We start from the raw sequence: 26,519 nt of genomic DNA on the forward strand, positions 1-26,519 counted from the left end.
TAAGTTTAGATAAACGCTAACAACATCCAGGCGATTTCTGTTCTGAAAAACGCATAGGCTTTTTCAAAATCTTGGTCCAAGTTAGCTGGGACACCCTGTATATACGATAGAAGTTTACTTTCATTCTCGCAAGATACCAAAGGATTTCTGTTTTTCAACTTATTGCGGGGGCTGAAGGTGGCTCTAAGTTCAAGCATTATTTGAAAGAAAAAAGTGGGACTAATAGTTCTGATGGTCGTTGGCTATGGTAATATAATTGTAAGCTGAGGTGAAAGTGATTGCACTGTCTGATTTATTAGCGTGCACCGATAGCCGTCTGGAAAACGAAGCTTTCGATGCCGAGGCCGTTGTCGTAACCAAGGTTTCATTTTATTTCTCGCGATTTGGGTTGTTTCCTACGCTGGTTGCGTTACACACAAACTAAACGGGAGAAAAATACACAAGGTCGTCCAGAATGCAGGCATTCCGCTGAGCAGCTCGTCTATCTAACTATAAATCTTTCTTTCTCTCTTTCTCAATCACGACAATTCCGTTCACTGTAAGTGGTGTTCTATTGTACGTGGAGACACATTGTTCTCTCTCTCTCTCTCTCTCTCTCTCTCTCTCTCTCTCTCTCTCTCTCTCTCTCTCAACATGCTCTCGGCATTGCTCACTGTAGGCGACATGTCATTTTAAGAAGAAGTGATGTGCTGCATATATACTACTGTATATATGCTACTGCTGTATATATCCTACGTGTCCACATGGACTAAGTGGCCTGTTTGGGGCAAATGGGTCTTAGTGACGCCCGATCCTGAATACATGTATATAGGTGCTGCCGAAGCCTGTAATATGATGTAGGGGAGCGGGCTTGCGTTTGATCAAGTGTCGGAAGGAAGCAGGAGGACTGTCACGGCTGTCTTAAACGGTAGTTAGGTGATGGCTACTTGACTGACCACATCGCCTGCGGAGCATCAGTGTGGAAGTCCCGTCATCTCCACGGAATAGTTGGTGCATCCCCAAACGTTCGCCATTGTGTCCCGAGTGACAATGTTCTTTGAATATTTTTTTTCGCGGCCAGCGAGTTTCACTGCACCGATACGAAATCACCCGCGAGGCTACGGCCCGACTGTAGGACGGTTCTCGATCTTTTTATGCGCATACCTTGCTTTCCCAGTAAAGTGCACTTTTAGAAAAACTACCACTAGTTCTCAATATACCGCGTGGCGTGTTGAATGAATTTGCATTCTAAGTGCACTTGCAGTGCTATAAATCTAAATGTAAGCGCGTTTGCGCTTCAATGCAGTGCACTTGCACTGAGTTGCTCTCGTGATTTCTCATTCTCTAAGAGTGATGCTCTCCTGAAGAAGCTTCACTTGTTTGCAACCCTCGGCGGCTAAAAGCACTGCATGCACCGCGAAATCCCGGGCGTCTTTAAAAAAAAGCTCGTAATCTTTCACAGGGAAGAAAGCTCAATACGAAAAATAAAATGTAGGCGGTGAGAGCTCGCGACTCTTCGCTATTTAGAGCATAGAAGACATAAATCGCGATAGCGATGGCGATGACGTATGCAAGGTTCCTCTGAAAAGTGCATTGACCCAAGCATCTTCACATCGCGTGCATGTCATCCACGATGCGCTGACACGAAAATAATATGTAGGAACTGCTCGTTCACAAACATTGCCTTAGTCAAGTGTTTCATGTTTATTATTTATCACGCGAGAAATCTGGCTGGAGCCGAAAAGAAACTTGCATTTTCAGTGTCGTTCTGATAATTGAAACGCCCATCAGTCAGTTAACAAGGCGGCATGAGAGAACTTGTAGGTGCGTTGGTTATCCACCCTCGAATCCCTAAGTAAGGAAGCACCTGCTACCGTAGAATTCTGTTCATTCGCAGACTGTAGAATGTAAGGGAAGGCGCTTCTTCCTTACGCCAGGATTGGACACTGAACAAATCATGTACCCACTAGATGCCTGTAATTTGGCCTTAAGAAGGAAAAAAACGGAGGATGCACTCCTTTAACAATCAAGCACGCCGACTTTCGGTTGGTGGCTTCTCTTTGTTGATCTTTACGGTGGTTACCTAGAAATGGATTCAAAATTTCAAGGGCAAGACACAGAAGGAGACAGCTACGACGCAGCCTACAACGCCAAGACCAATAGTGGCGCCTCATATATTCGCAAGGTCTCGCACACTCCAAACAAGTGGCGAGTAGTCGCCATTGGGTAATGCCTGTTTCTGTCGCCCGAGAAGTTTGCAAACTTACGCCCGCGCGAATGGACACCGCCAGCAAGCATGGGTGCCGGAAATGAGGGTCGTGAATTCGATTCCGTTATTCATTTTAAGCCACGCGATCAGGCGGACACGGCACACTTAAATGCCGCAGGGCGTTCTCTGAGTGTGTTTGTTCGTGCTCCTTAACATTGAATCAGTGCCGACTAGGCGAGCTCTGTACCATATAGCGATTCTGTTATCACGCCGCCTGTCTTAAATCGGCCCCGCCGATTGTAATGTCTGATTAAGCCTTTCGTTATCACTGGAAATGTGCTCATTTTCGGTACAATATATGTTTTTCAACGCTTCATTTCACGACGCAGTGGTCGCAAGGTGTACTGCGATACATAACACTATAACCCGATTACTGCTGTTTTGAATGAATGTCAAGCAGTGATAATTCTCCAACAGTTTTTGAGAATTCTCAGAAATGTGATACATCAACAGATCACGTCAACAAGCACGAAGGAAAGCAAAATTTGTGATTTTAAGCATAAGCACTCAGAGTAAAAAAAAAGAAAGAAGAGATCCGAAATATGGAAGAGATGCACCTGTTGCCAAGTTCCCAACTTTTAGATGTCAGGTCAGGCAAAAAGAATTTTCAAGATTTGTTGGCAGCAATACTAGCCTTACTGATGTCGATGCTATGAGAGAAAGCAGTAGCTTCGCAAGTGCGAAAACGGATAAGCTGCTGTTGCACAGAAGCATCTGTTTTTACTTACTGCAAAGGCACTTGTGCCGTTGTTTTTGCGTTCTTTAGGCTCGCGAAGCAATGGTTAGCAGGTCAGGGGTATGGAGAAGGCTCCTCATAACCAGTTATTACGTTAGGTCAACTATTCTGCGGAAGCTAGTGTATGGTAAATTGTCGCTTGAACCTCCACGTGCTTTGCTTAATTCATGTAGAGCGCTGTTCTGTAATGCGATATGCTGTACAATATTGTACAGTAATAGATAAGGCCACTTACACTGGCCGCGTTCACCATGTAAGATATTAGACTGCTAGCTCAGTTTCCATCAAAGGTTGGTGGTGAATCGACTGTGCTCTTTTATAAGTAAAAAAAAAACAAAAAAACGGTACGGCTTGCACATAATGATTTGTACATACGCTATCCAAGTGCTGATCGATAAAAGCAACCCACTCTGGGGAAATGAAAGTTTCACTTGATGTTAACCGAACACAGTTATCCCAATATCACGCGCTCATGAGCAACTGCCTTTGCTTGAGACATTGTTAAAACAGCCTAGGTGTCGAATCACAAAAGTCCGCAACCACGAGAAGCTTGTGCCTTCACTCGTAGTGTCATTCAAAAGTAATATTGCCGAGTCGGCCAAACCGAGAACATTGATTTGTATTTCTCTTTTCCTTTCTTTCTTTCTTTCTTTCTTTCTTTCTTTCTTTCTTTTTTCTTTTTTTTTTTTGTCAGGAAGTGCCTGGAAGCTAGCTTCGGCAATACCTCCATTCGAAATTGTCTCTCCAGACTCCCCAATCTGTCAAAAACGGTCAAATGCACTCAATAGTTCTGTCGTCATTTCAGATGGTACATGTCGTAACTAGTAGAATAATTCAAGCGGTAATAATTACCAGAGTGCAGAAAGACTTTCGATCAAATTGATTGATTTCTATAAGTGCGGTAACAAAACAGTTAAGGGAGCACGCTCGAAAACTAAAGAGAAAAGAAGGCCAATTTGCGCGTCTTGTTGCATATGTGTTTCTTTTTTTTTTATGTGGGAGTGAGCCACGATTTGGTAATGCGCGTGTTCTAGCTACAAGCTTAAAAAGAACGGCGCGTTTGGTTTTAGACGCGGTTTTTATATATAGGAAAAAGAAAAAGTGCATCATGCTCTATATAGGGCATGCCTGGACATGGCACATATATCACGATGGTACAATTTTGGCAAATAAACAGTTGGCAGAGCGTACTATTTGGAAAGAGGGGTCTTTTCTTGGGTGTGTGTGAGGGTGTTAGCGTATCTCAGTGCGTTTATTTGCCTTTCGAAGCGGATGACTGAGCAACACAGGCGACATAATGGCTTGAAGCGTTAAACCACTCTCCCAGTGTACAATATCGATACCATCGGAACATAAATGTCGCCAGGAGCACGAGACAATCAAATGAACGATGAGATTAAGGTTGACTCATGGTGGTACCGCTCCTTGATTGATGCCTGTAGGGCGTTCCACAGGCATTTGTATACAAATATTGTGTAAAGAGCCGCATAGGTGTTGCAAAAACGTTGCGATCAACGCCGTATCAGTAGTTTGGGAGGAATATTGCCGACAAGTTCATGATTTATTGCAGTTATCCTGCACATTGCTTGCATCTGCGATGTCGGGAAGAACTCGTCAGCCACGGGTCACATCGAGTGCCTTCATTGGGCCTGTGCCAAGCTCACGTGGACAGGTTGGCTCGTACACTCTGTACTTCGGAAATGAGCCGCAGAGTAAGTCGAAGATAAAGTCACAGTGGTCGGCACCTTTCACGATGCCATTTTGCGCATGACGCCACAACGTGCAGCCGTGTCCTGCCGAGAAAATGAACATCAAGGGTATTAGTTCACCAGCCATTCTTAGAATACCGAAAAATTGAATTTCGTACACTAAGTTGTCTCCATTAGAAAAATGGTGAAGATGGTGTTGGCTACAGGCGGATGTAGCCATGCAAAGGCAAGCAGGAAATTTCTCCACCAGTGCTTGCCCTTTCTACGTGTGTACCGGTAACACTCTGCAGAATTAAATGTGGTGCATAAGTATGTCACTTAGTACGAACGTTTTCAAGATATAGAAAGGAGTGGGGATGTTTCTGCTGGATTTGCTAATAGTTACCAATAACTTATATATGGTTTCACTAGACTGGGGTGCACTGCGTGTAGGCTGATATGGTGGAGTGAGAGCCCACTACATTTCCTCATTAATTACAGCTACTTCATCAGTAAACATGCAAGTCTCAATTGCAAGACCATAGACAATAGGAAGTTGTCGGGCGCACTTTGCAAGCTTACTGACATAAGGTATCAATTGCACGGCCATGCAGGAAAAGAAGAGAGGGGCCTATAGTAACGGCTATAGAGTTCCACATTTTGTTCAGGAAACGAAACCTGCTCAGTAAAGCTAGGCACCGTACACTCCTGTTTGAGAAAGTGTTCTTTGACACTGCAGCCGGAAGTGAGTGAAGCCCAGCCTGTGCCTCATGCGCGTTAGATACCACATTGGCCACTTGTATGTACATGCATGTGTTGTCCATGTGAGTCATATTCATCCGTGTACGTCATATGTGACGTAGCCCGCTTCGGGCCGGTTGTTTCTATGTGCTCGTATTATTTCGTATGTGTATTTCGCTCATTAGTGGCTCTATTTATCTAATCCCGCGTCGTGGCATTGTGTCCCTCTTCTCTTCTTTTGTACTCAGTATAAAATCCTGCGGAAACATGTCGTGGTCTTTCGTGTCTCTATGCTCAAGTGTGTCTCGTACTATATAGAAAACTCCTTTGCTCTCTTAAGCTCTCTTCGCTCTTGAGTTTCTTTTATTTCTGCTGTTTCCTTCTACCTTACCTCATTTAGGTACTAATATCCCGTAAACAGAAGTAACCGCCATCACTATAGGGTCACCAATATATTTCATTTATTGTCGTTTGAATAAAGAAATCCTGCTTTATTCTTTTGATTTACTGAAGAAGGTCACTCATTAAGAAATCTGCAACATGGGTGTGTAAAACCATCGCAGTATTTTTTTGTGCGTCGGTCTTATCACGCGTTACTGTGTCTTTCCTACGCGTGAACAAACATAGCGAGAAGGTGCTTAAAATTATTCTCTACCTCTGAACAGGTAAAGGTAGTAGCTATTATGTACAACGGTCTATATTTAACTCGAGCCAATTTAGGACATGCGAGCTGCCATCTTATGTTATCCGAAGAATATTGCATGTAATTAACAAAATCGGTTCCTGCATTTGTTACCAGTGTATTGATGACGACCAATGTAGCAGTTGCCGCAGTCAACATACAGTGTGTGCATCTGCCAAGCAAATGGAGCTGAAAGAAAAGAAGCAAAAGAAATAACCAAGTTTCATCAATATTTTCATTAAGAATTTGATGCACATTACCGGCCTCAATCATTTGTGAGGCGCAATTGTGGTGCACTCATGCTGTCCTAGCAGTGGCAAGACGCTTATACGTGAGAGAAGGCATTAATGCAAGCTCCGACTGGTTTCTCTTTGACGGTATTTGAGCTAAGAACAGGCGCTAAGGTCAATACTGCTTACCGGCACTTCATAGGTCAAGCAATCTTTCCATATGCTGGCCTCATACACCAAACCTCTATCGCAAGTCATGGAGAGAAAAACGTCCTATTTGCCTGTTTGGGTTGCGACAATTTGCAAATGGCTAACACATTTATTTGCACATTACGACTTCGCACATGACTAGCAGACGAATTTGTCAACGATGTGAAATAATTGAAAGAAAAAATATTGCACAGACACCAAATATGATGGTAGTCAATGAAAGTGAATCGCCCAACGGTTCTGAAAAGCTATTCGTTTTATGATGCCCTTTATAATGCCCTTGACGGCATACAGTGTAAATCGGACGACACGGTTCGGAACTCAGCATTGATAACATGCGCGAATTATGCTAAAATAGAGGATTTTGAGTAGTGTGGTTTGCTGGGGCCAATCGGTACATGGTGAACGTATACGGGGTTCCAGCAAGTACGGACGCGAGCACAAGTAAATGAAACGGACAGGACAACGCGGGACTTACAAATGAACTTCATTGGGAATACATTCCACAAGACTCCGCCACGCATGCGTATACACCCAAGAACAATAACAAGGTTTACAGTTATGCGTGGTGGAGACTTGTGGAATGTATTCCCAATAGACTTCAGTTGTAAGTCCAGCGTTGTTCTACCCGTTTCTTTTACTTCAGCTCGCGTCCGTACTTGCTGGAACCCCTTATACGTTCACAGGATTTGAGGAACGCTTACGCGTCAGGGTGTGTTTGTTTTTCACGCAGGCAGTTTGCGTGGTCATATAGCACGTTCTAGTATTTTGTCACTCACAATAATCGCTTACGCCCGGTAATCTTCCAAAGCGGTATGGGCATTTCCCAATTACACCACATGTGAGACGGTCGACTGTGCTTCCACAGTTGAAGTGTTTCTTAGAGTTAAGGGTGGCGAGTCTGTAGACGCGAAGGACACAAACGCAGGCCGCAATTCACATTCTGTGTCGCTTCTTCTGCTGTGTGTTCCTATAGTCATTCCGCAGATGCAAGCAGTGTGCTAAAACTAAAATTTCCAACAACCAGGAATAGCTGGCAGCCGAAAAGAAAATAAGCTTAGTGTTAACTTACCATTCTTAGGAAAGAAGATGTGCAAATTTTTCGCTCTGTACCCAGGCGTCGAACTGAAACCATAAGTGCCGACTCTGAAAAAAAAATGGTTGATTTCCGATTAGGTTACAGATATTGCTTCATCGCCGCAATCGTTTGGCTTTGACAACTTCACGCACGTACACAAACATAAATACTTGCGGATACAGGAGGCTATGCCGGCATGCTTAATACAGAGCTTTAACGTATAACGAAAAGTGACTTTTAAACACACGCAGTTTACAGAGCAATAAGTGCGCGTCACTTGAAGTCATACGTCGAATTACGGGAGCTTCAACGTAAAAGAAGCTTAGGCAGACAGAGCACATTCCATTGCGAATCTATCTCATCCAATAGAATGCATCAGCGTTCTTTCTGTCGTGTTTATGCCAACTTGTCTCCACAGGTGCGGTGTAGTCAGAATCACCAAACTGTCTCGAAAACTTGGCACGCTAGTCGTTCATGTTAATGGGAATCACGTAAGTTCAAAGAAAGCACCACCTAACGAATTCCACTGTTGGCAACAAAAAGTGTCGAGGTCGCACTCAGGAGGGAGCTACGGGTGTCGCCATGTTGAACAACGCTATTATTTAGATTACGTAAGTAGTACGTTCGTTAAGGACACTGAATAACGCAGAGAGCCCGAAATTATAATAATCTCACATGAGCGTGGATAATTAATGATCAACGTCGTTTAACGAATCGCACCAGAGAAAATATGTACCATAAAGATTATTAAAAGGGATAACCTGCCTCAGAAAGGCTGAATAACGCTTCAATGGGAGGACCTATTGTGCGCACAATACTGACAGTAAGCAACTGCAAGCGATATCTGAACTGATAAGCAGTAGGTCGGGCTGAATGGAATAGGCTAGCGAATTATTCTTATTACGACCAGCGCGTTACGGAAGACAAAACACGAGAAGACGAAGACATGTGCTGCGGCTTCTCGTCGTCTTATGTGTTTTGTCTTTCGGTACTAGCAGATGATCTTCGGCAAAAAAGAGGTTCCACTAATGTGCGGCTGCCTTCGCCCCTTCAGATGCCCTGTATCCATGGGTAATCAATCTATTCTATTCAAAACATATTGCAAGTAGCTGGCTATGTAGCGTCATTCGGGGTTCCAAAAAGTGCCGCAAGATGTTGCGGCATGTCTATGTAAGGTGACCAATAGTGTGTGTGACGCATTTGTTTACGTTACATTGTACTCCAAAGAAGATACGTCACGACCACTTCCGTTCCTGCCTGGGCATTTCGCGACGAAGGTAAACTGGATCCATCCGGAACGCCATGCAATGCCACATAGAGTTCCGAAGAGCTATGGGGGAAACGTGTTGCCTGTATAGGCAAGTTGTTGCTACGCGACGCGAGGCACATGTCAACCATCTCAAAGCGCTTGTTTGTGTGCGAGAAGGAAAGGGGCGAGATTGTAATTGTGTCGTGGCGTGCAAGTATGTGTGGTCTAAATGGCTTTAGAGCATCGAGCTATTGCGCTGGGGAACCCTGATTCAAATACCTTCACCGGACGCGTAATGTTCTTCACTGAAAAAGTGCCAAACGCTTCGAGATAGGCACCTAACTATATCTACCTCATATTACCTGGTAAGAGGCGAAGAACGCTTCGTATTGAAACATCTTCGGTCAGAGAATCGGAGAAGGCTCTTACACTGACTGAGTTCCAGCTCCGTTAGTGTGCCATGAGAACTTAGACGGAACTGCTAAATCTTTGCTTGGTCCAAGCCTCTGGAAACTGACACATTTCGCAGCTCCGCCGTAGAATGGATCGTACGGGTAATTTCTGTACATCAAGTACCATTTGTCGGGTGTCTCTGGGCACTGCGTAGGCAAGAATAAAATTTGAATAATATGAATAAAGAGCCTTGCCATGAAATACACTATAAAATGTTATGAACGTTCAGGGTGATGGTTAGTTGACTTTACGTAATATTAGCATCATTATTACTTACCCGAAACACATATCAGTAATAACATAATGAGAAGCGCGCTTTTAAGTGCAGACATTGATGTGAGACCCTTTCGCAAACATTTCTGCTAATTTGTGTGCCATGTGTCCTATTTTGTCGACGTTCAGAAGGCGCGGACAAATGTGCCGGAGTGGGATCCTAGGTGGGAAATTTTGTTGCACATGCCGAAATACTGACGAGATGTGGTCAGCAAGCAGTCAACGGTTCTCCGTACTATATTGTTATTCGTTTTTCTGGGCTCATAAGCTTTGTCATGTGAGACAACAACCACAACAACAACAACAAAAGCAATAATAACAATGATGATAGGAATAATAATAATAATAATAATAATAATAATAATAATAATAATAATAGTGAAGGTCTCGCAATGATAGCGTTCTTCGTGAATACCAGCGAATTCTGCGCTTAAACCGACTTTCGCATCACGTGTGAGCCCCACCTTTATTTTCTCTTCTAACTTTTCAGGAAGCCATTACAGAACATCAGGAATTGTTTGTGGAATTTGGTTGCTGTAATTGGCTCGTGGTAATGCGCTTATTCAAACAAGGTATTTACTGTAAGTGTCTGCGTAAAAGCTATGTGGTTTGTATTATGTAAATAATCTTTTTTGTTGCAATCGGCATTCAGTGAAAAATAAACGTGCTTGCGTGCACATGTTTGTCTGCTTTGATGGGGAGCTCTGTATGACGTGGAAAACTTGTCATCAAGCTGCAATTCCAGCATACTTGCCTGGTCTTAATCGCCACTACGTTGCGGAATTAATTCATTGCAATTTAATTCAAACGATGTAGAACGAGTGTCCTTAAGTGTTAGCTCTTCCGTTGTAGCAGCATTTTGTCACTGCTACAATAACATCGTCATTATCATCATCAGCATCATCAGCCTGTTCTATGTCCACTGCAGGACGAAGGCCTCTCCCTGTGATCTCCAATTACACCTGCCCTGCGCCAACCGATTTCAACTAGTGCCCGCGAATTTCCTAATTTCATCGCTCCACCTAGTCTTCTGCCGTCCTCGACTGCCTTCCCCTTTTCTTGGTACCCATTCTGCAACCCTACTGGTCTAACAGTTATCTAGCTGGCGCATTACATGACCTGTCCAGCTCCATTTTTTTTTCTCTTGATGTCAATTAGAATACTGACGATACCCGTTTGCTCTCTGATGCAAACCGCTCTCTTTCCGTCTCTAAACGTTATGCCTAGCAATCTTCTTTCCATCGCTCTTTACGCTGTCCTTAACTTGTTCTCAAGCTTCTTTGTCATTCTCCAAGTGTCTGCCCCATATGTCAGCATTGGTAAAATGCACTGATTGTTCACCTTCCTTTTCAATGATAATGGTAAGCTTCCAGTCAGGAGCTGACAATGTCTGCCGTATGCGATCCAACCCATTCTTATTCTTCTGTGAATTTCCTTCTCATGGTCAGGGTTCCCTGTGATTAATTATCCCAGGTAAACGTTCTCCTTCACAAACACTAGGGGCAGACTGGCGATTTTCATCTCTTGTTCCTTTGTCCGGCTATTCATGATCACCTTTGTCTTCTGCATATTATTCTTCAACCCCACTCTTACACTCTATCTGTTAAGGTCTTCAATCATTTGTTGTAACTTGTCAGCATTGTTGTTGAATAGAACAATGTCATCGGCAAACCAAAGTTTGCTGAGATATTCGGCGTCCATCCTTGCTGCTAGGCTTTCCAAGTTTAATAACTTGAATAATTTTTCCAAGCACGCAGTGAATAGCATTGGAGAGATTGTGTCTCCCTGTCTGACCCATTTCTTTATAGGTATCTTTCTGCTTCTCTTGTGTAGAACTAAAGTAGATTTAGAACATCTGCATATATTTTGAAAGGTATTTACGTAAGCGTTCTGAACAACGTGTCTGTCGTACACGTTGTTCTTTCGTCCTTGTTTTCGTAGCGCTCTCTTTTTTCATTAAGTGTACTCCTTGATTACGTAATGACTCTATGACTGCTGGTATCCCTACTGAATCAAATGCCTTTTCGTAATCTATGAAAGCCATACAGAGAGGCTTATTGTACTCTGCGGATTTCTCGATAACCTGATTAATGACATGGATGTGATCCATTCTAGAGTATCCCTTCGTGAAGCCAGCCCGTTCCCTTGGATCACTAATGTCCAGTGTTGCCCTTATTCTATTGGAGATTATTTTGGTAAAATAATATTTTATATAATACTGCGAGTAAGCTAATGACGGGCCTATAATTTTTCAATTCTTTAACGTCTCCCTTTTTGTGGATTAGTATAATGTTTGTTTTCTTCCAGCTTTCTGGGACCCTTGTAGTCGATAGACACTTCGTATAAGGAGCCGCCAGTTTTCCAAGCATTATGTCTCCTTCATCTTTGATTAAATCTGCTGTTATTCCATCTTCTCCTGCCACTATCGGCACGCCATCGTTGCTTTCAAATCTGAAGCAATGCATCCCATGCGGACCTAATGACAACTCATTTTTCAAAGTTCTCTGTAAGATGCGCCACCGTTGCATTGCGCAGCCGTTGCAAAAAGCGACAGTGATGACAAATCTTCGAGGGTGTGCACGTGGTTGGGCCCTGCTTGGCGGGCGAGTCACCAGATGGCGCATGACTTTGGTGGAGCCACGGTCGGGACTGTGGAGTCTTCGTCGTCTAAGGTTTGGGTCGATCGTGCCTACATCATCAGGTGACACAGCAAAGCGTGGCCAGAGGTGCCATTTCACTATAGCGATCGACGCGTCGACTCACTACTCCGGCTGCAAGGCCATGCTACTGTGGATCAACTTGGACCTGCAGACGACGACGGCAAATAACGTGCAACGCTCTTCATGTACTCATCGGACGACGACTACGACATCGCCCCAGAGTATGGAGTGGAGTTAGCTTATGAACTCGATGAAGAAATGTAGTGCCAACATCGTGATGCTGCTCCTCGGAGATGTACTGTTGTCGCTCGACAAAGTGGTGTCCTCATGCTGAAAAGCGATGCCATCGAGAGACCACTCAACGCAGTGTGCGTTATACACTAGTGAGAATGAGAACTGCGCATATAAAACTCAGATGAGATATCGCAATATTGCCGGTTTGTCGTCTTGCTTTGTTGCGACCGTATAAGGAACAACACCCCCGGGAACATAACGAAGCTGAACTAAACCCACAACATTTCGCCGCAACACTAAACTCAGCGGCATACTTCAGTGGCGTACTCAGCGACCAGTAATGCCCTCGCATTACGCATATTATTAATTGCTTGGGTAACGCCGTAGTTTCCCTGTTTAGTGATGATCGACAAGCATAGCGAACCCGACCAATCAGAAACTTTTTCAGCGGGAACCTTCTTGCTCAAAGCAAATTTGTTTAGGTGAGCTGAGGGTTCATAGCTTTGTCTGCGCTGTATTCTCGCCGTGTAGTTCGCCTGTAAGCGAGAGGCAGCACGAAGGTCAATTCGCTCACTGCTGCTGCCGCTCTTCCCCACTCTAACGTTTCGACAACGTGTGCGTTGTAATCGAGTGAGATGTGCTCAGGCTTGCCTGTGAGCGAGAGGTACCAGGCTGGTTAATTTGGTTAGTAAGGGAATGTTCACAATTTAATACAGCCATAGAACTACTATCCTTACTTCGTATGACAATGACAATAATGTTTATTTGCATCAGTACATCAGTACATGACGCAAGCGGCATGCAGAAAAACCTGCCACATGGACAGCTTGACGAAGCCACAGGCCACCGTATTTGCGTTTGGGCGGCGTTAGCAAACACAAAGGCAGTAGTACATCATTGTTTAAAAGTACCATTTATACAAAATTGAGCATCGCGAACCATGCGAAGCAAATGAAGAAAAAAATTTGCTCTAACAACAGGGCATAGTAAAAAAACATCTACAACCAATAAGGATAATAAAGCAATGATAGTCGTAATGGTGTCGCAACTGTTCGAAACACGAAGGTGAAAAGGATATAGTCAAAGCATAAGCCGTAACATTAACATTTCTCATACAAACTAAGCAAACGAAAAACCAAGAACATCATCTATACAATGGGACTCGTTAGTTTCAATAACGAGAAATTTGAAAAACCAGGGAAACAATCAAGTGCAAGCAGAAATAACTATACAGAGCTTTAAAAGAGGTATTTTCCAATCTATGGGTTTCGTTGTGTAATCTATTCAGTAGCCTTGGCAGGTTGCTACGAAGAGTTTGTTGTCGGTATGTCGTTCTAACGGTTTCTGCGTTCCAAAACTCTCTGTTCCTTGTCGTATATGTTGTAACGTTGATTTTTAGATCTGCTAGTGCTCTTATAAAGCTGACTCCATTGTTTATTTCTTGTTTGTATGCTCTACAGAGCCGATAATCATACAAGCTAGCAATTGGCATTATAGTGTATTGTATAAAAAAATTGTCATGTATGAATAGATTTAGAACGTTTTCTACTGCTCGTAAAAATTTCTTTTTGCAGTACATAAAGTTTTTCAAAATTTCCCTGTGTGTTTGTAGTCGAAACTAAGTGACAGTAGTTTAGACTATAAATATACACTGTGTTAAAAATAAGCATCGTTATTTTTACCGGCAGTATATGACGATTACGTTAAACAAGCCTGATTGTTTGAGATAATTTTGTCGCCAAAGAATTTACATGCATATCCAATGGTAAGGTTTCTTGGAAGATAACGCCTAAAGTCTTAAAGCACGGAACAATATCGATAGACGTTAAATTTAGCAATATAGGCTTATTAATTATTCGTTTGTTTTTCTTCCGGAAAACTATTGTTTTTGTTTTGTTATTTCTGTGTGTTCATGCATGTAATCTTTGAAGGATTAAGTTTCTTCCTCAACTAATTCATCCTCCGACTTTCTTACCAGGAATATGCAAGTATCACAAGTGTAACTTATATAGTTTTCTTTGATACTGATACTAATGATATCACTAATATATAACTTAAAGAGGAAATGGCCCAAAATACTGCCTTGTGGCACGCCACAAAAAACGGGCAGTGGACTACAGAGTTCACCATTAATACCGTCCCTTTGCTTGTGGTATTGTAGATAACATGTGATCAGGGACGCAGCCTCGCCGCGGTAGCCATAATGTAGGAGTTTCATAATGACAAGTGAATGATTTACACAATCGAATGTTTTTGTAAACTCTACAAACAGCCCCAGAACCAGCTGTCCCTCATTAATTGTCCTGGAAGTTAACTCTTTCTGGGCAAGTAAGGCCCACTTCGTGCTCAGGCCTTGTCGATACCAAATTGGCATTCATTTAAAAAGTCTGTTTGCTCAAAATCTATAAACCGATTTAAAGTTATGTTTTCAAGTACATTAGAGAACATAGGGAAGATTGATATTGGACGATAGTTGCTCATGTCATTTTTGGGACTTTTTTTATATAGGACACTAATGCGAGCTTGCATTCTTCTAGGGAAAATAACCTGACTGAGACAAAGGTTGAAAATATACGCAATGCATGGAGCTAGAACATCAACAATGAATTTTAAAGGCTTTATCTGTAGCCCGTCAATATCTTTCGCACTACTGCTGTTTAGATTTTTAATTATGTGGCTTCCTTCGTTTTCATCCACCGGTTTAACGGAAATAGTGGAAACAGTATTGTTATAAACCGGAATATTACTAAGATCATTTGGTGGCATAGGCATATTACCTGCACTTGCGAAATATGTATTAAATGCATCTGCAAGCCGCTTCCGAGATAATTCTCTGCTATTAATACCTAATTTAAGAACTTTACTGACAGGCGGATGATGCCTTAATACAGAGTTGAGCCTTTTCCACATAATCTCAGAGCATCCAGCAGCAGTTGTAAAGAAAGTCGCAAAATATTCTCGCCCAGCTTATTGTATATCTTTATATAGGCGATTATGGCACACTGTAATTTAATAATAACTACGGCACTCTATAATAATGTCTAATAATTTGCTATCGCAGTCGATGCGTCATCTTTCGGGCGAAACTGATTTTTTGCAACCGCTCGAAAAAAACAACTTCGCTGGAATATGGGTTGGTATTCTGCAATGTTGCGGAAGCCGGTTTACAGCGTAAGCTGTTATGCGCTCATTCCAATAGGCGTTTCGTTTGCCAATGGTGTCCGCCGCCGGTGTCCAGTGTCCGTAGCAGCTATTGCCGAGAATGAGGGGAAAAAATACCATTTCTCGACGGCATCGACTCCTGGCCCACTGCGTGAGAGCCAGCTACTCTACCACTGAGCCTCGCCAGCGCTTGCTAACATGCGGCGTAAAAATGCCCCATAAACGCCTCCTAGCTCGCGAGGTGACACGCGATGTCACATGCGCGCCGCGTAGCGTCAATGCGTGCACATTTTGCACTGCAGTTGCATATTGTTACATCAGGCAGAATGCCATGTAGAAGATGCACAGGCAGCGGTACAAGGTAGTTCAAGGATTGAGACGAAAAAGAAGCTTGGGGAGGTGTACACAGTAATGCTAGAAAAAATATATAATCCAGATACCTCGTTAAATCAAGCTGTCTAGGAGACTATATCACTGTCACTTTTATGGCGCCTGCCAATAAGTTATCATCATCAGCCTCATTAGAATCGTATCGTGCCACTTGTCTCGCGATGTCAGATTCACGCCGCGTAGCGTCTATACGTACGCCCTTTGCGTTGCAGTTGCATATTATTACACCAGGAGGCGCGCCACGTAGCAGTTGCATAAGTAACGGTACAAGATAGATAGACGACACTTTAGAAAAAAAAAGATTATGGAGATGTATAAATATTGATTAATGAAGAAACATGTACGGCATACCTAATTAAATCAAGGAAGCTAGGTGACTGTTTGCAACCCTCCCATTTCAAAGGGAATGCCATTAACGCATCATCATCGTTAGCATCGTATCGAATCATTGCAAACGTGATGTGGTATGCGCCCCGCGTAGCGTTCATATGTACAAACTTTGCACTGCAATTACGTTATATTCCACCAGGTGTCCCTACATGTGGCAGTTGCATATAGCAGTTGCATGCTGCGCGTAGCTGCAGCTTGTTAACTCAAGCAGGCTAGGTGGCTATTTGTCACCAGCCCATATCGAATTAGGCTGATGCCAATAATCCATAATTATCATAAGCAGCAGGAAGCAGCAACGTACCGTACCATGCATCAAGGGATGTAACATGCGCCAAGTATTCTAGATACATGTGTTTACTCTTCGGTACACATTATGGCGCCTCCACGCCAGGTACGAACCACTGCAGAAGAATGGAACCGTAGAGCTGCGCACGCGGCTGCAACGAGACAACATCAGGCTTAGCAGGCCGTTGTGCAGAGAGCAGGAGAAGCCGCCGCTCGCCGTCGACGCCTGGCGGGCGGTTCGGATCGTTCTCGTGATAATGACGCGAAGAGACTTGCCACCAAGACCCCGTAGTGCATGGCGCCGAAAAGGAAGATCCTGTGAAGCCGTTCCTTCGGCTTCACAGGACCACTGTGTGGGCCGCGCAGGCCTGGTACTTTTTCCCATATGTGTGTAAGTTGTCACTCAATCATAATGATACTGTCACAGCTAAGAAGATTTCACTTATTTGAGTTTGGGACAAAAGTATTTAGCCGTAGTTTCTCCAGTTACTAGTCAGCACAAAATGTTGTCAGTTTCGCACGAAGGCGAGGCATTGAAAGCGATATGAAGGCTTAGTGTGGCCCTTAATATTTCTCCAAACACTTGCGGGATGAGGGGCCTTCCTGTGGCGTTGGCACTGCATCTCAATGGTGCGATGCCCTGGTTCAGGCACAGTGGATTGAGCGGAGTGGGATGATAGCCTTGTAGCGTTTGGCATTTGTGTGTCACGAGTTTCTATTTTTCTACTACACATTCGTGTCTTGACGAAAGAAAACGTTGGGCGTTCGTGTACGTTACCCATTCAAAACATACGAACACCACGAACCTCCACCAAGGAAATTGATATTGATAGTGCTTTCGCATGTACGCCATACCACGAAGCAGCAGGCTAAACAGCACAAGTACTTTGGTGAGTCATTTATTAAATTTATGCCCCGCCTATTTGCATTGAATGCAAGGAGAAGGATGCACTAACACCACAACCATTCGCCATAAAAATTTCTGAATTATATACACGCGCCGTTTGTTCTTTTATGGCTTCTCGTTTACAGGCTAACCCATACCGACAGGTCAAACAAGACAAGCACTTTTCTGTGTCCCTTGTTCTTTTATGCCCCCATTTATTGTCGTAGAAAAGCGGAAAAGAACAGACGTACACTTGCTTTAGCAGTTCAAAAACTAACTAGCAACACGACCGTGCATATTGGAATTGTAATCATTGAAAAGAGCCACGCCAATTCTTCTTCTCCGAGTTCACGTGTACCATGAATCAGAAGACTATAGAAAACAAGTACTGCTTGAATAAACACAATGCAATTGTTTATGAAATGACAGGTGTTTAGGGACGGGGTAGAAATATACCCAAGTCTCCTAATGCTTTGCTGCAAATCACTCCTAATTGCCAAAGCCCAACTCGCCCAAACTGCCACGCTTTTGGCCAAAGCCCACTCTTGCTACGTCGCTAAAAGTTCTCAACATCACTGGTGGCCTCATAGCAACATATAATTCGCTATATTTGCCACCGTGTATGGAGGACAGCTAGGTAAGCTATACGGGTGATTTTTAATGTTCAACAAACTTAAATGCCATCCGTGTCATTCGGCATAATTTTTCTTGAGCTAGATCACTTTCAGAGGTGGACATTCTTTGCACGAGAAATTGAAATGAATATTTGAATAATTAAAACATTTTCCTAGTTCGCCTTTATATTCTTTAATTTCCGGCCCATAATACAACTTAAGAATCCTTGGCGGTGGCTTGGTGACTTCGAAAGTCATACCCGCTTGGACTGACTTATAATAATAATAATAATAATAATAATAATAATAATAATAATAATAATAATAATAATAATAATAATAATTCTTTTATTTGTGTCACATGTAGGGTACACGACACTGGAGGCCAGCACTAAAAGCTGTCATAAATGACAGCTTGACAGAACCGCAGGCCCCCATGCACTTGACAGCAGTATAGCGGCCTTGCTTACATCACAAAAGTGTTGGGCTGCTGAGCACGAGGTCGCGGGATCAAATCCCGGCCACGGCGGCCGCATTTCGATGGGGGCGAAATGCGAAAACACCTGTGTGCTTAGATTTAGGTGCACGTTAAAGAACCCCAGGTGGTCAAAATTTCCAGAGTCCTCCACTACGGCGTGCCTCATAATCAGAAAGTGGTTTTGGCACGTAAAACCCCAAATATTATTATATTATTATTACATCACAAAAAAGAAATATATACAATACACAGTACAGTACACAATGCGCCCTGATAAATGAATTCAATTTTCCGGAAATGTATTAAAATAAAATTATCGCCATACAAGGCAGAAAGCAATGACAGAACAAATACTTGAACCAATTAAAAAAATCCTACGAAGGTATAGCCTACGAAGGTAAGAAAAAGGACAATTCACTACAATTCAATTTACAATTCAAAGTGCCGCCCGTGCTGTTTATGTGTTCTCTCCCTCTGTCCCCGTCTTTTTGCGGTCAATATGATATGCAATTCAAAGTACAATTAAAAAAAAGAAGTCATAAATACAATTCACTGACCAGGTGGAAATAACATGCATGCATATACAATAAAGATAGGGAATGGAAACATGGTCACTTGGAATAAAGAGAAAGGACTAAATTAAAACGGAATTAGCTTGAGAACAAGAATAACGCTATAAGGATAAAAATAAGAGTAGCGTAATTGCAGATTGTAAGTGACAGTCACGGACACGATCATTCGGACATGTTAATATTTTCGGAGTTCTTTAACTGTATATATTTCCCGGTGTCTATTTTCTCTATTTAGTTTATTTAATAATCTCGGCAACTGATTTTCCACTGTTTGAACACTATATGTTGTGCGGTATGTTTTTACATTCAAGTATTCGCTGTAACAGATGACATGGATAGGGCCGTCACTATCTAGGTTCGCTAACTGTTTTAAGAATGCATTTTTATTTCCTGTTTGTTAAGCTTACTTAGTCGGTAATTGTATATCTTCATTCGAAATTCGAAGGTTGTGGGATCTTTCTCCACCTGCCGCAAGTTGTATTTTCGTTCACTTTCATTCCCACTAATTTATCGTTTCTTTATTTCATTTATTAAGCACAAGTAATTTCCCCTGTGTTTTCCTTGGTGTCACTGATTGTTGGCTTCTTAAGATATGTCAAATTATTATTAGTGATACAGGTAAACAGTGTGTCGAAATAGTTAAAAAAGTGCAATGTTTAACCGTTTGGTGGGCGGTAGCACGCGACAACTGCTGTGTTTTGTAGTTGAACTGTCAGGATTTCATAGTCACTTGTTATTAGCGAAAATTCTGAAATAATTTCGCAGAGGTAATCCTTTCTAACCAAAATACATGTGCCGCCGCCGCGACCAGAGGGACAATTTACATATAATGTTTCGTGTGTCGGATGTGTGTAGACATTTGTTTCATCAGGCTGAATGTTACCCCCTGAGGGTAACACCGTCTTACAGATATATGTTCCCATAGTTTCGCGATAAAATGCACTCGCGTTCCAGTCATTTTCGAGATTCATTGCATAAAGAGGTGCCATTCTTTTTAAGGTTTTTGCACTTTTACCGCAAGTTGTACAGCACAGATGCGAAAACAAATGCAAGTTTAAAAATTAGTTCGAAGTGGATGTGCCTCGTGAAGCACTGGCTTATATTCGAGTATTGCAATATGTGCGTTGGAGTTCCTTGTTGACAAGCTTATAAGGGAAGTTTTGTTCATTTTCAATCCTGAATTTTGATGTCTAGTGATATGCCCGCCTATTCGTGTAATCCTGCTCTATGAGCAGAGTTGTCCTATATGTCACATGGTGAGTTTTAACATTTTTCTTCACGTTAAAAAAAAGAACACCCGGTAATATTGAACCTTTATTATTTAAACTCGCGACGTTCTCGTTTTGGTGGAAAACAGTTATGCCACGAGAACTCGTCAGAAAGATATTGCAGAATCAGAAACCGTTCCTCCGTACTGCTTGTGCCCAGTGCGGTTCGACCATCTTTGCTAGCTGATACAGAAATCTATGGTACGAGCGGATGACAGGAAAACATGGCCGCATCTATGAGTTATACACTGTTATACCGAGGGTCAAAAACATGTCCGTGCAAACATATTGCTCGCCGCTGCACCACTTTAGCTCCAGCAAAGTGGCCTAAGTATACACGGAATTTCTACCCAGAAAGTTGTGTCCATAAGCTGATGTGTATTTTTCGTAGTCAGTGATAAATCAGAAAACCACACTTGCAAATACGTGGTGAGGTGTTACGTGTCTTTCAGCCACCTAAAATCTGTCAGTGCTAGACAGCACATTACTCAACATTTTTATCATCAAGATGAAACACCTTGAGATAGAAGAAGGAAGGGAATTAAAAGGAGGTTACCGAAATGGGAATTTCCGGTTTGCTGCTCTGCGCTTCGAAGAAAGAAAAAATATAAAGCAGCAAACATTGTGCAGTACCAATAGGATGCAGCACAACGCAATCGCGAATTTAAAAAGTATGCTGAAGTGTGTAGCATTTCACACAGACGGGTATTCGATGGAAGCGCACAATCTTTCGTACTTGGATTCGATGAGGCCGCGTTTGGATTTGCAGAACACTAAAGAATGTTGTCTTGTGGATCCTTCCACTGCTCACTCGGGCACGCTAGCACTGCACTCATTGCATCAAGTACATGTATCGCACTTTGAGCAGACGTTAGTTGTGGTAGTTGTTTAAAAGCCCCCGAATAACGTGGAGCGCCGGAGTTGGCTGCAACCTCACAGGTGTTGCATACGAGCTCGCCAAACTGAAGAAGGTTACCCAAATGAGCACCAAATTGCTAAAAGTATATTTCCCATGGTTTGCCATGGAAATATACATTTCCCAAAGCTGCAGCTAGAGTAAACATCTGCTGTTTGGGAAGACGTGCTGAAGTTGTCGTTCACTATGCAGAGGAAGGACACAGAAAAAGACATAGAAACATTTTTTGTGGTTTTTTTTTACTCAGTGGAATTAAGAAAGTCAACACATTCTAGGGGAAATGCAAGGTGCACTAACTAGCGCACGCAAACTCATGTAACTCATGACCCTGTAATTGCCCTGCAAGACGAGCTTAGCCAAACGGTGGTTAACAATGTGTTCATCTGCCTTCACCGCCTGCTAGCGTGAAACGAAAATAAAGACCAACGGCACCATTGCTACACACAGTATCGGCCCTTTGCACGGAATTTTGACGTTACTCAAAGTAGGACATACGCGAGAATTCAGTATATACCACAACGGTATAGCACACTATTATGACCGTGAACTACACGCGCTGGCCTCCTTGGTATCAGAACGTGAATTAATACCATCTATCAGTCGATATGAAACGAAAGCGCTTACCGCCAATGGATCTTGATACTTTTGCAGATCGGGTCGCAATTCTGGGTAATACTTTGCCTGTGTGAAGCTGGGACAAAAGCAAAAAGCGTAGATGGCAACAGTTACAAGCCAAATACCTTTACGCGTCGGCATGGTAGTCTGTGGTCAGCGACGGACGGCGAGAGCTCGCTTCATAGAAGCTTCCTTTTATACGCCAAGAAACACCCCGGCAAGTCTCATTCTTAACATGTTACGCCGCTTTCTGTAAGCCATATGGTTAGACAACAATGCCCAGGTTAAAGGCCAGATGTTGCTGGAGCGTTGCACAGAAAAATAGGATGTTCGAGTATCTCACCCGCTCGCTCGCCCCTACTGGCGAGTGCCTCGTCTACTCCGCGAAAACCAGGTTTATGTATAGAAAGATACAGGTTAAGGCAATCTGGGGACATAACGAGAAGGCGGGACAAGAACAAACAGCACGAGTGCAGTGTGTCCTTGTCCTGACTCTTCACGTCTGATTTGGCGTTGTCTGTATGGTTTCGCCCTGTCACGCTGTCCTCGCGTATTTTTGTATATACTTACCAGTAAACTCAACACACAAACCTTATGCAATATAAAGGACTCTATATCATGTCATGTCACAGATTTTGCCGATGGCAGAACGCGAACACATTTTTCACTTAGAGTGAATTATGCGTTCCTTAAGCGCGGGCGCGCGAGAAACACAAACAAGGTGTCATGCTTCCGCCCGTTCTCGCTGATTTCCTTCAGACTTCCCGTATTCTTCCTTAATTAATTGTATAGAAATTCTAAAAGTTAATTATTCCACATTAATGCCTCGCGCATATGCGTATATAACTGTGGTCTTCGCCAATACTTAGCGACTCCTTCTCGTACGCGTGAAAAACTCTGAATGGAGTTCCACCTGACGAAATGGTTTTCCTGAGTTCCATCGAAATGCAGGGCAAAACTATGAAAGAAAGCTTACAGAACTGATTTGCCATGTTCTATGTTTGCTCGCTTCCGGTTGTTGATTATTACGGCCTCTGTAATCTGATAGCCCCTTGGTTACCCTAGACTGGAGAGCGACCGCCTACAACTCTTTTTGTCCGCACCGTGGCAGCAGTGCATCCATGACCCCATAAAACTTCTGGTCACGCATTTCTGTCAGTCAATTAGTTAAGAAAACGGAAGTATCTTGTCGCATAGTTTACTGTACGCACGTATTATTCATGTGTTCAGATACAAAGAAAGTGCGCCATGTGTCGATTTCATGTATGGTCTTTTTTGTTGTTGTTGTTGCGCTGAACAATAAGATTCACTTGTCGAACATTCCAACTTTACAGGAAAACTGATTCCAGGTGGAGGGTAGCGTAAATTTATAGGCTATTGTAGCAGGTATTCTTCCAGTGGGCTTAACCGGAAGTCTTCTGGGAAGCCTGTTTGTAAGCACAAAAAGGTTCAAACGAACAGGGCGAATTTTTCTGCCACTACACAACGCTTTCTTACTGAAAAATGTGGGCAGTTTGCACAAGTGATGCAAGGCTGGGTCACAGCGGAGCTAGTTCCGGCTTTTGCTAAGTATTGCTAGGTTTTGCTAAGTCCGGCAGACCTTCATCTCGTCATGGTCGGTGGCGTCGGGGAAGGCTTCGCGAAGCACTTGCAAAGCATAGCTCTTCTGTTCAAAGTTCTGCACCGAGCTTACCGTGGACAGATTCACGTCGAACCGGAGCCGGTCACAGGCGCGACAGCTGTGCCCAAACTCTGTGCGCAGAAATTAGCACTGGAATCAGCCGTTCGCACCGTCCATGTTTCGGCGGGCTTGACGCTGGAAGTTTTCGAGCAGTCGCAGGCCTGGATCACCTTCTCGGCGACTTCGAGTGTTCAGGCGCCGACTCTCGCGTTCCCTGGACTGAAGCTCGGGATCCTCGACTCGGCGTCGCCACTTCTCAGCCGCAGCTTGGGCGCGGTGCTCGGGATCAGCTCGGCGCCGACTGATCGCTTCTCGCTTGGCAGTATGGAGCTCTTCCTGGTAAGGCGCTTCTTCTTCGGGCGTCCGGACTTTCGTGGGTCTTCTCATGGCAGTAGCACGTACGCACGGAGTAGAGGAGGCGACAGGTGTGTCGCCGCGCCGGCTGTTCCGAGCTTTTACTCGCCTGTGCCGTCACGACTCCGTCCTATGCGCGTGGGGTGCGAAGAGGTTACGTGGCCTGGTGCTCTTGCAGGTGGTTGCTAGGCAACGCGAAGCGGCGTACAGCTGGGCTTAGTTTTCTGGTAGTGCTCCACGGCGGAACTCAAAGCTTAAACAGTTCCGCTGTTAAAAGCCGTATGGGTTTTCTTCGCCGCTTCGGGCTACAAGACGGGTGGATGACGACTTTCATGAATCTTCCCCCACCTCGTGGGCTTCCGCTGAACTGGTTTGCGAAAATCTGGAGACAGTGAATTTGCATGCAAACACAGACGCAGTTGACCGCCGCGCCCTCTGTTAGCCAGCGAGGCGTGCAAGGCTTTGGTGCAGTTAGCAAGCACCGCGTTAAGCACTGAGTTTTGTTTTGGCGGCACGCTCATGGAAGATTGCCACAATGTTTCAGTGGATCTCCAGTGTGTATAACCGCGCATCTTTTTCGATAACTAAGTTTGTTCGTTAGATGTGACCTTCTTTTCGGCTGTTTGCTATTCCGTTACGATGGGATGCGCGGCTGCCCCCGAAAGAGCGCCCATTGTGTACATCTCCCACAATTATGGCCATGACCTGTATTTCAGTTTGTGAGCCCCGCAAGTGACGACCATGTTTCGGGCCTGATATTGGATACGATTACTCGAGCGCTATAACGTAAAGCTAATCCAAACATTCCTATTCCACTTCTGTTATCAGTCCTAGACGATTGGTCAAACGTTTTTCGGGTCATCCCCACTTCGCCTGTCTGTAACGCTATGTCACGAAAACCGCAAAAACTCTTCCTCTGATTTTGCATATTCCCACTGACTATGTATGATTAGACGAAACAAAAAAATTATTCCTGGGGCCACACCTTTTTCACCATTAGCCCTCTGCTATTGGTGAAAGCTTTTCGGACTGCGTTCACTTCGCTTTTCGGCCACGCGAAATCACAAAGCCTCGAAAACTCATCACGTCAAACTGACGTGTGCGAACTAACTATGCGTTATTATGCCCAACCAAACTTTTTTTCCAGACAGCTGGTGGCTACCCTGTTCCGAAAGGAATACAAAAAGCTTACCCACTGATCACTCTGGCCCTAACGGCTCGGAGCTGCCGGGAAATTTGAATTGCTTTACGTAAAAGTTTTCGCGTGGCACTAAAGTGTTGTCCAGCCTTTTCGGCACGTATAAGAGATCACTATGCCAACTCTTCTTTTCTGAGGATCCGTGTTAACGGCGTTTTTAACCTTCCGCTACATGCCACCGCGGTTATCGATCAGCTGCAGCAATCAAATCATGGGGAAACGGGCTAATCCCCCCCGCCGGCACCACCCTCCTCAAGCGGTTTAATTCTTTCGTTGCGTTAGCTCGGCCCTATCGAAATCATCTCCACTTCTCTGTGCTCCTCGTCTCTTGTAAGCCTGTTGGATAAGAAAGCCCTGTCAATTAAGGTAGTCGATCCTATTCGATTTGAAAGCAAACAAAAGTGACCTCCTATAAACGAGGAGAGCGTTTGATGGGCGGTTCAAACAATGCTTCAAACAATCGTTCAAACGTCGCCGCTTGCGTAAATTTTACGTTAGGAGATTGGAACAAAACAGCTATGAATAGTTTTACGTTATAGGGTCCCGGCTGCACGAGAAAGATCATGATAGGAGAGCGGGAGTAGGGTAAGGGTAAAGTGAACTAGAATATATATTATGGTTCACTATACATAAGGGCAGATCGAGAACATAATACTAGAATGACTTGCTCACCAAACGGTGAGTAGAGTTGGCTGCTCACTCGTAATATGTGCGGATTGTATATCGAAAAACGCAGTTATTGCTTAGAATACTTGTGGGGCCCTCCTTTCGAATCTGTGCTGAAGGCTACTTCAACCATTATTTATTTACAACAAAGCGCAGCCTCACAGCGAAGCTTTATTTGCTTGCCTCCAGAGGAATTCGCATAACTCCTTGGTGCTGTATCTCAGAATAAACTTGGCCGATGCCAGAGGCAGCATAACACAGCACTGCATCAGCACTTGCAACCGTCTTCCAGAGTTAAACGTCTTCCACTAGCTGTAAGTTTGCCTATTTATAACACGCCGTCACTGATTTTCATGCAAGTGGCTGGTTGGGCAAGGTTATACACAATTATCTACCCATATTGTACGGCGGATTCCTGAGTACGCCCACCAAAACATGAGCGTATTGGTTTTAGACAGCACGTATTCATAGTCTTATGTTTTTGAGAGCTTACTGAGAGGTCATCAAAAAATGCCCTACTTGTAATGGAAAGCTACTACATTTTGTCAATACATTGTTGGCC

General features: G+C 43.7%; 2 protein-coding genes across 4 annotated transcripts in view; one reads left to right on the forward strand and one right to left on the reverse strand.

Annotated features, from left to right (window-relative positions):
• Positions 1-4,524: 4,524 nt before the first annotated feature.
• On the reverse strand, positions 4,525-22,235 carry LOC142564519 (uncharacterized). Its single transcript, XM_075675534.1, has 5 exons — positions 22,068-22,235; positions 9,292-9,461; positions 7,608-7,681; positions 6,210-6,284; positions 4,525-4,777 (listed from the first exon to the last, which is right to left on the reverse strand). The coding sequence occupies exons 1-5, from the start codon at positions 22,197-22,199 to the stop codon at positions 4,599-4,601; spliced, it is 630 nt and encodes a 209-aa protein (XP_075531649.1). The 5' UTR covers positions 22,200-22,235; the 3' UTR covers positions 4,525-4,598.
• Positions 13,871-26,519, forward strand: part of LOC142564520 (uncharacterized) — a 48,920-nt gene continuing 36,271 nt past the window's right edge. Inside the window, exon 1 of one of the 3 annotated variants that reach the window (XM_075675535.1) lies at positions 13,871-17,100. In XM_075675535.1, coding sequence (XP_075531650.1) covers positions 16,967-17,100 — 134 coding nt within the window. In that variant the 5' untranslated portion in view covers positions 13,871-16,966. Of the gene's footprint in view, positions 17,101-18,186; positions 18,233-26,519 lie in introns of those variants that run through there. The other 2 variants (XR_012824584.1, XR_012824585.1) reach the window with 2 other exon arrangements.

The sequence above is a fragment of the Dermacentor variabilis genome, chromosome 11, assembly GCF_050947875.1.
Source record: "Dermacentor variabilis isolate Ectoservices chromosome 11, ASM5094787v1, whole genome shotgun sequence".
NCBI classification, from domain to species: domain Eukaryota; kingdom Metazoa; phylum Arthropoda; class Arachnida; order Ixodida; family Ixodidae; genus Dermacentor; species Dermacentor variabilis.

Bases quoted from the DNA above. Each gene is read 5' to 3' on its own strand.
- LOC142564519 (XM_075675534.1), bottom strand. From the start codon at position 22,199: ATGCCGACGCGTAAAGGTATTTGGCTTGTAACTGTTGCCATCTACGCT. The intron at 9,462-22,067 runs GTAAGCGCTTTC...TTGCCTACGCAG, and splicing joins AGTATCAAGATCCATTGGCG to TGCCCAGAGACACCCGACAA. The intron at 7,682-9,291 runs GTAAGAGCCTTC...TTTTTTTTTCAG, and splicing joins GGAGCTGGAACTCAGTCAGT to AGTCGGCACTTATGGTTTCA.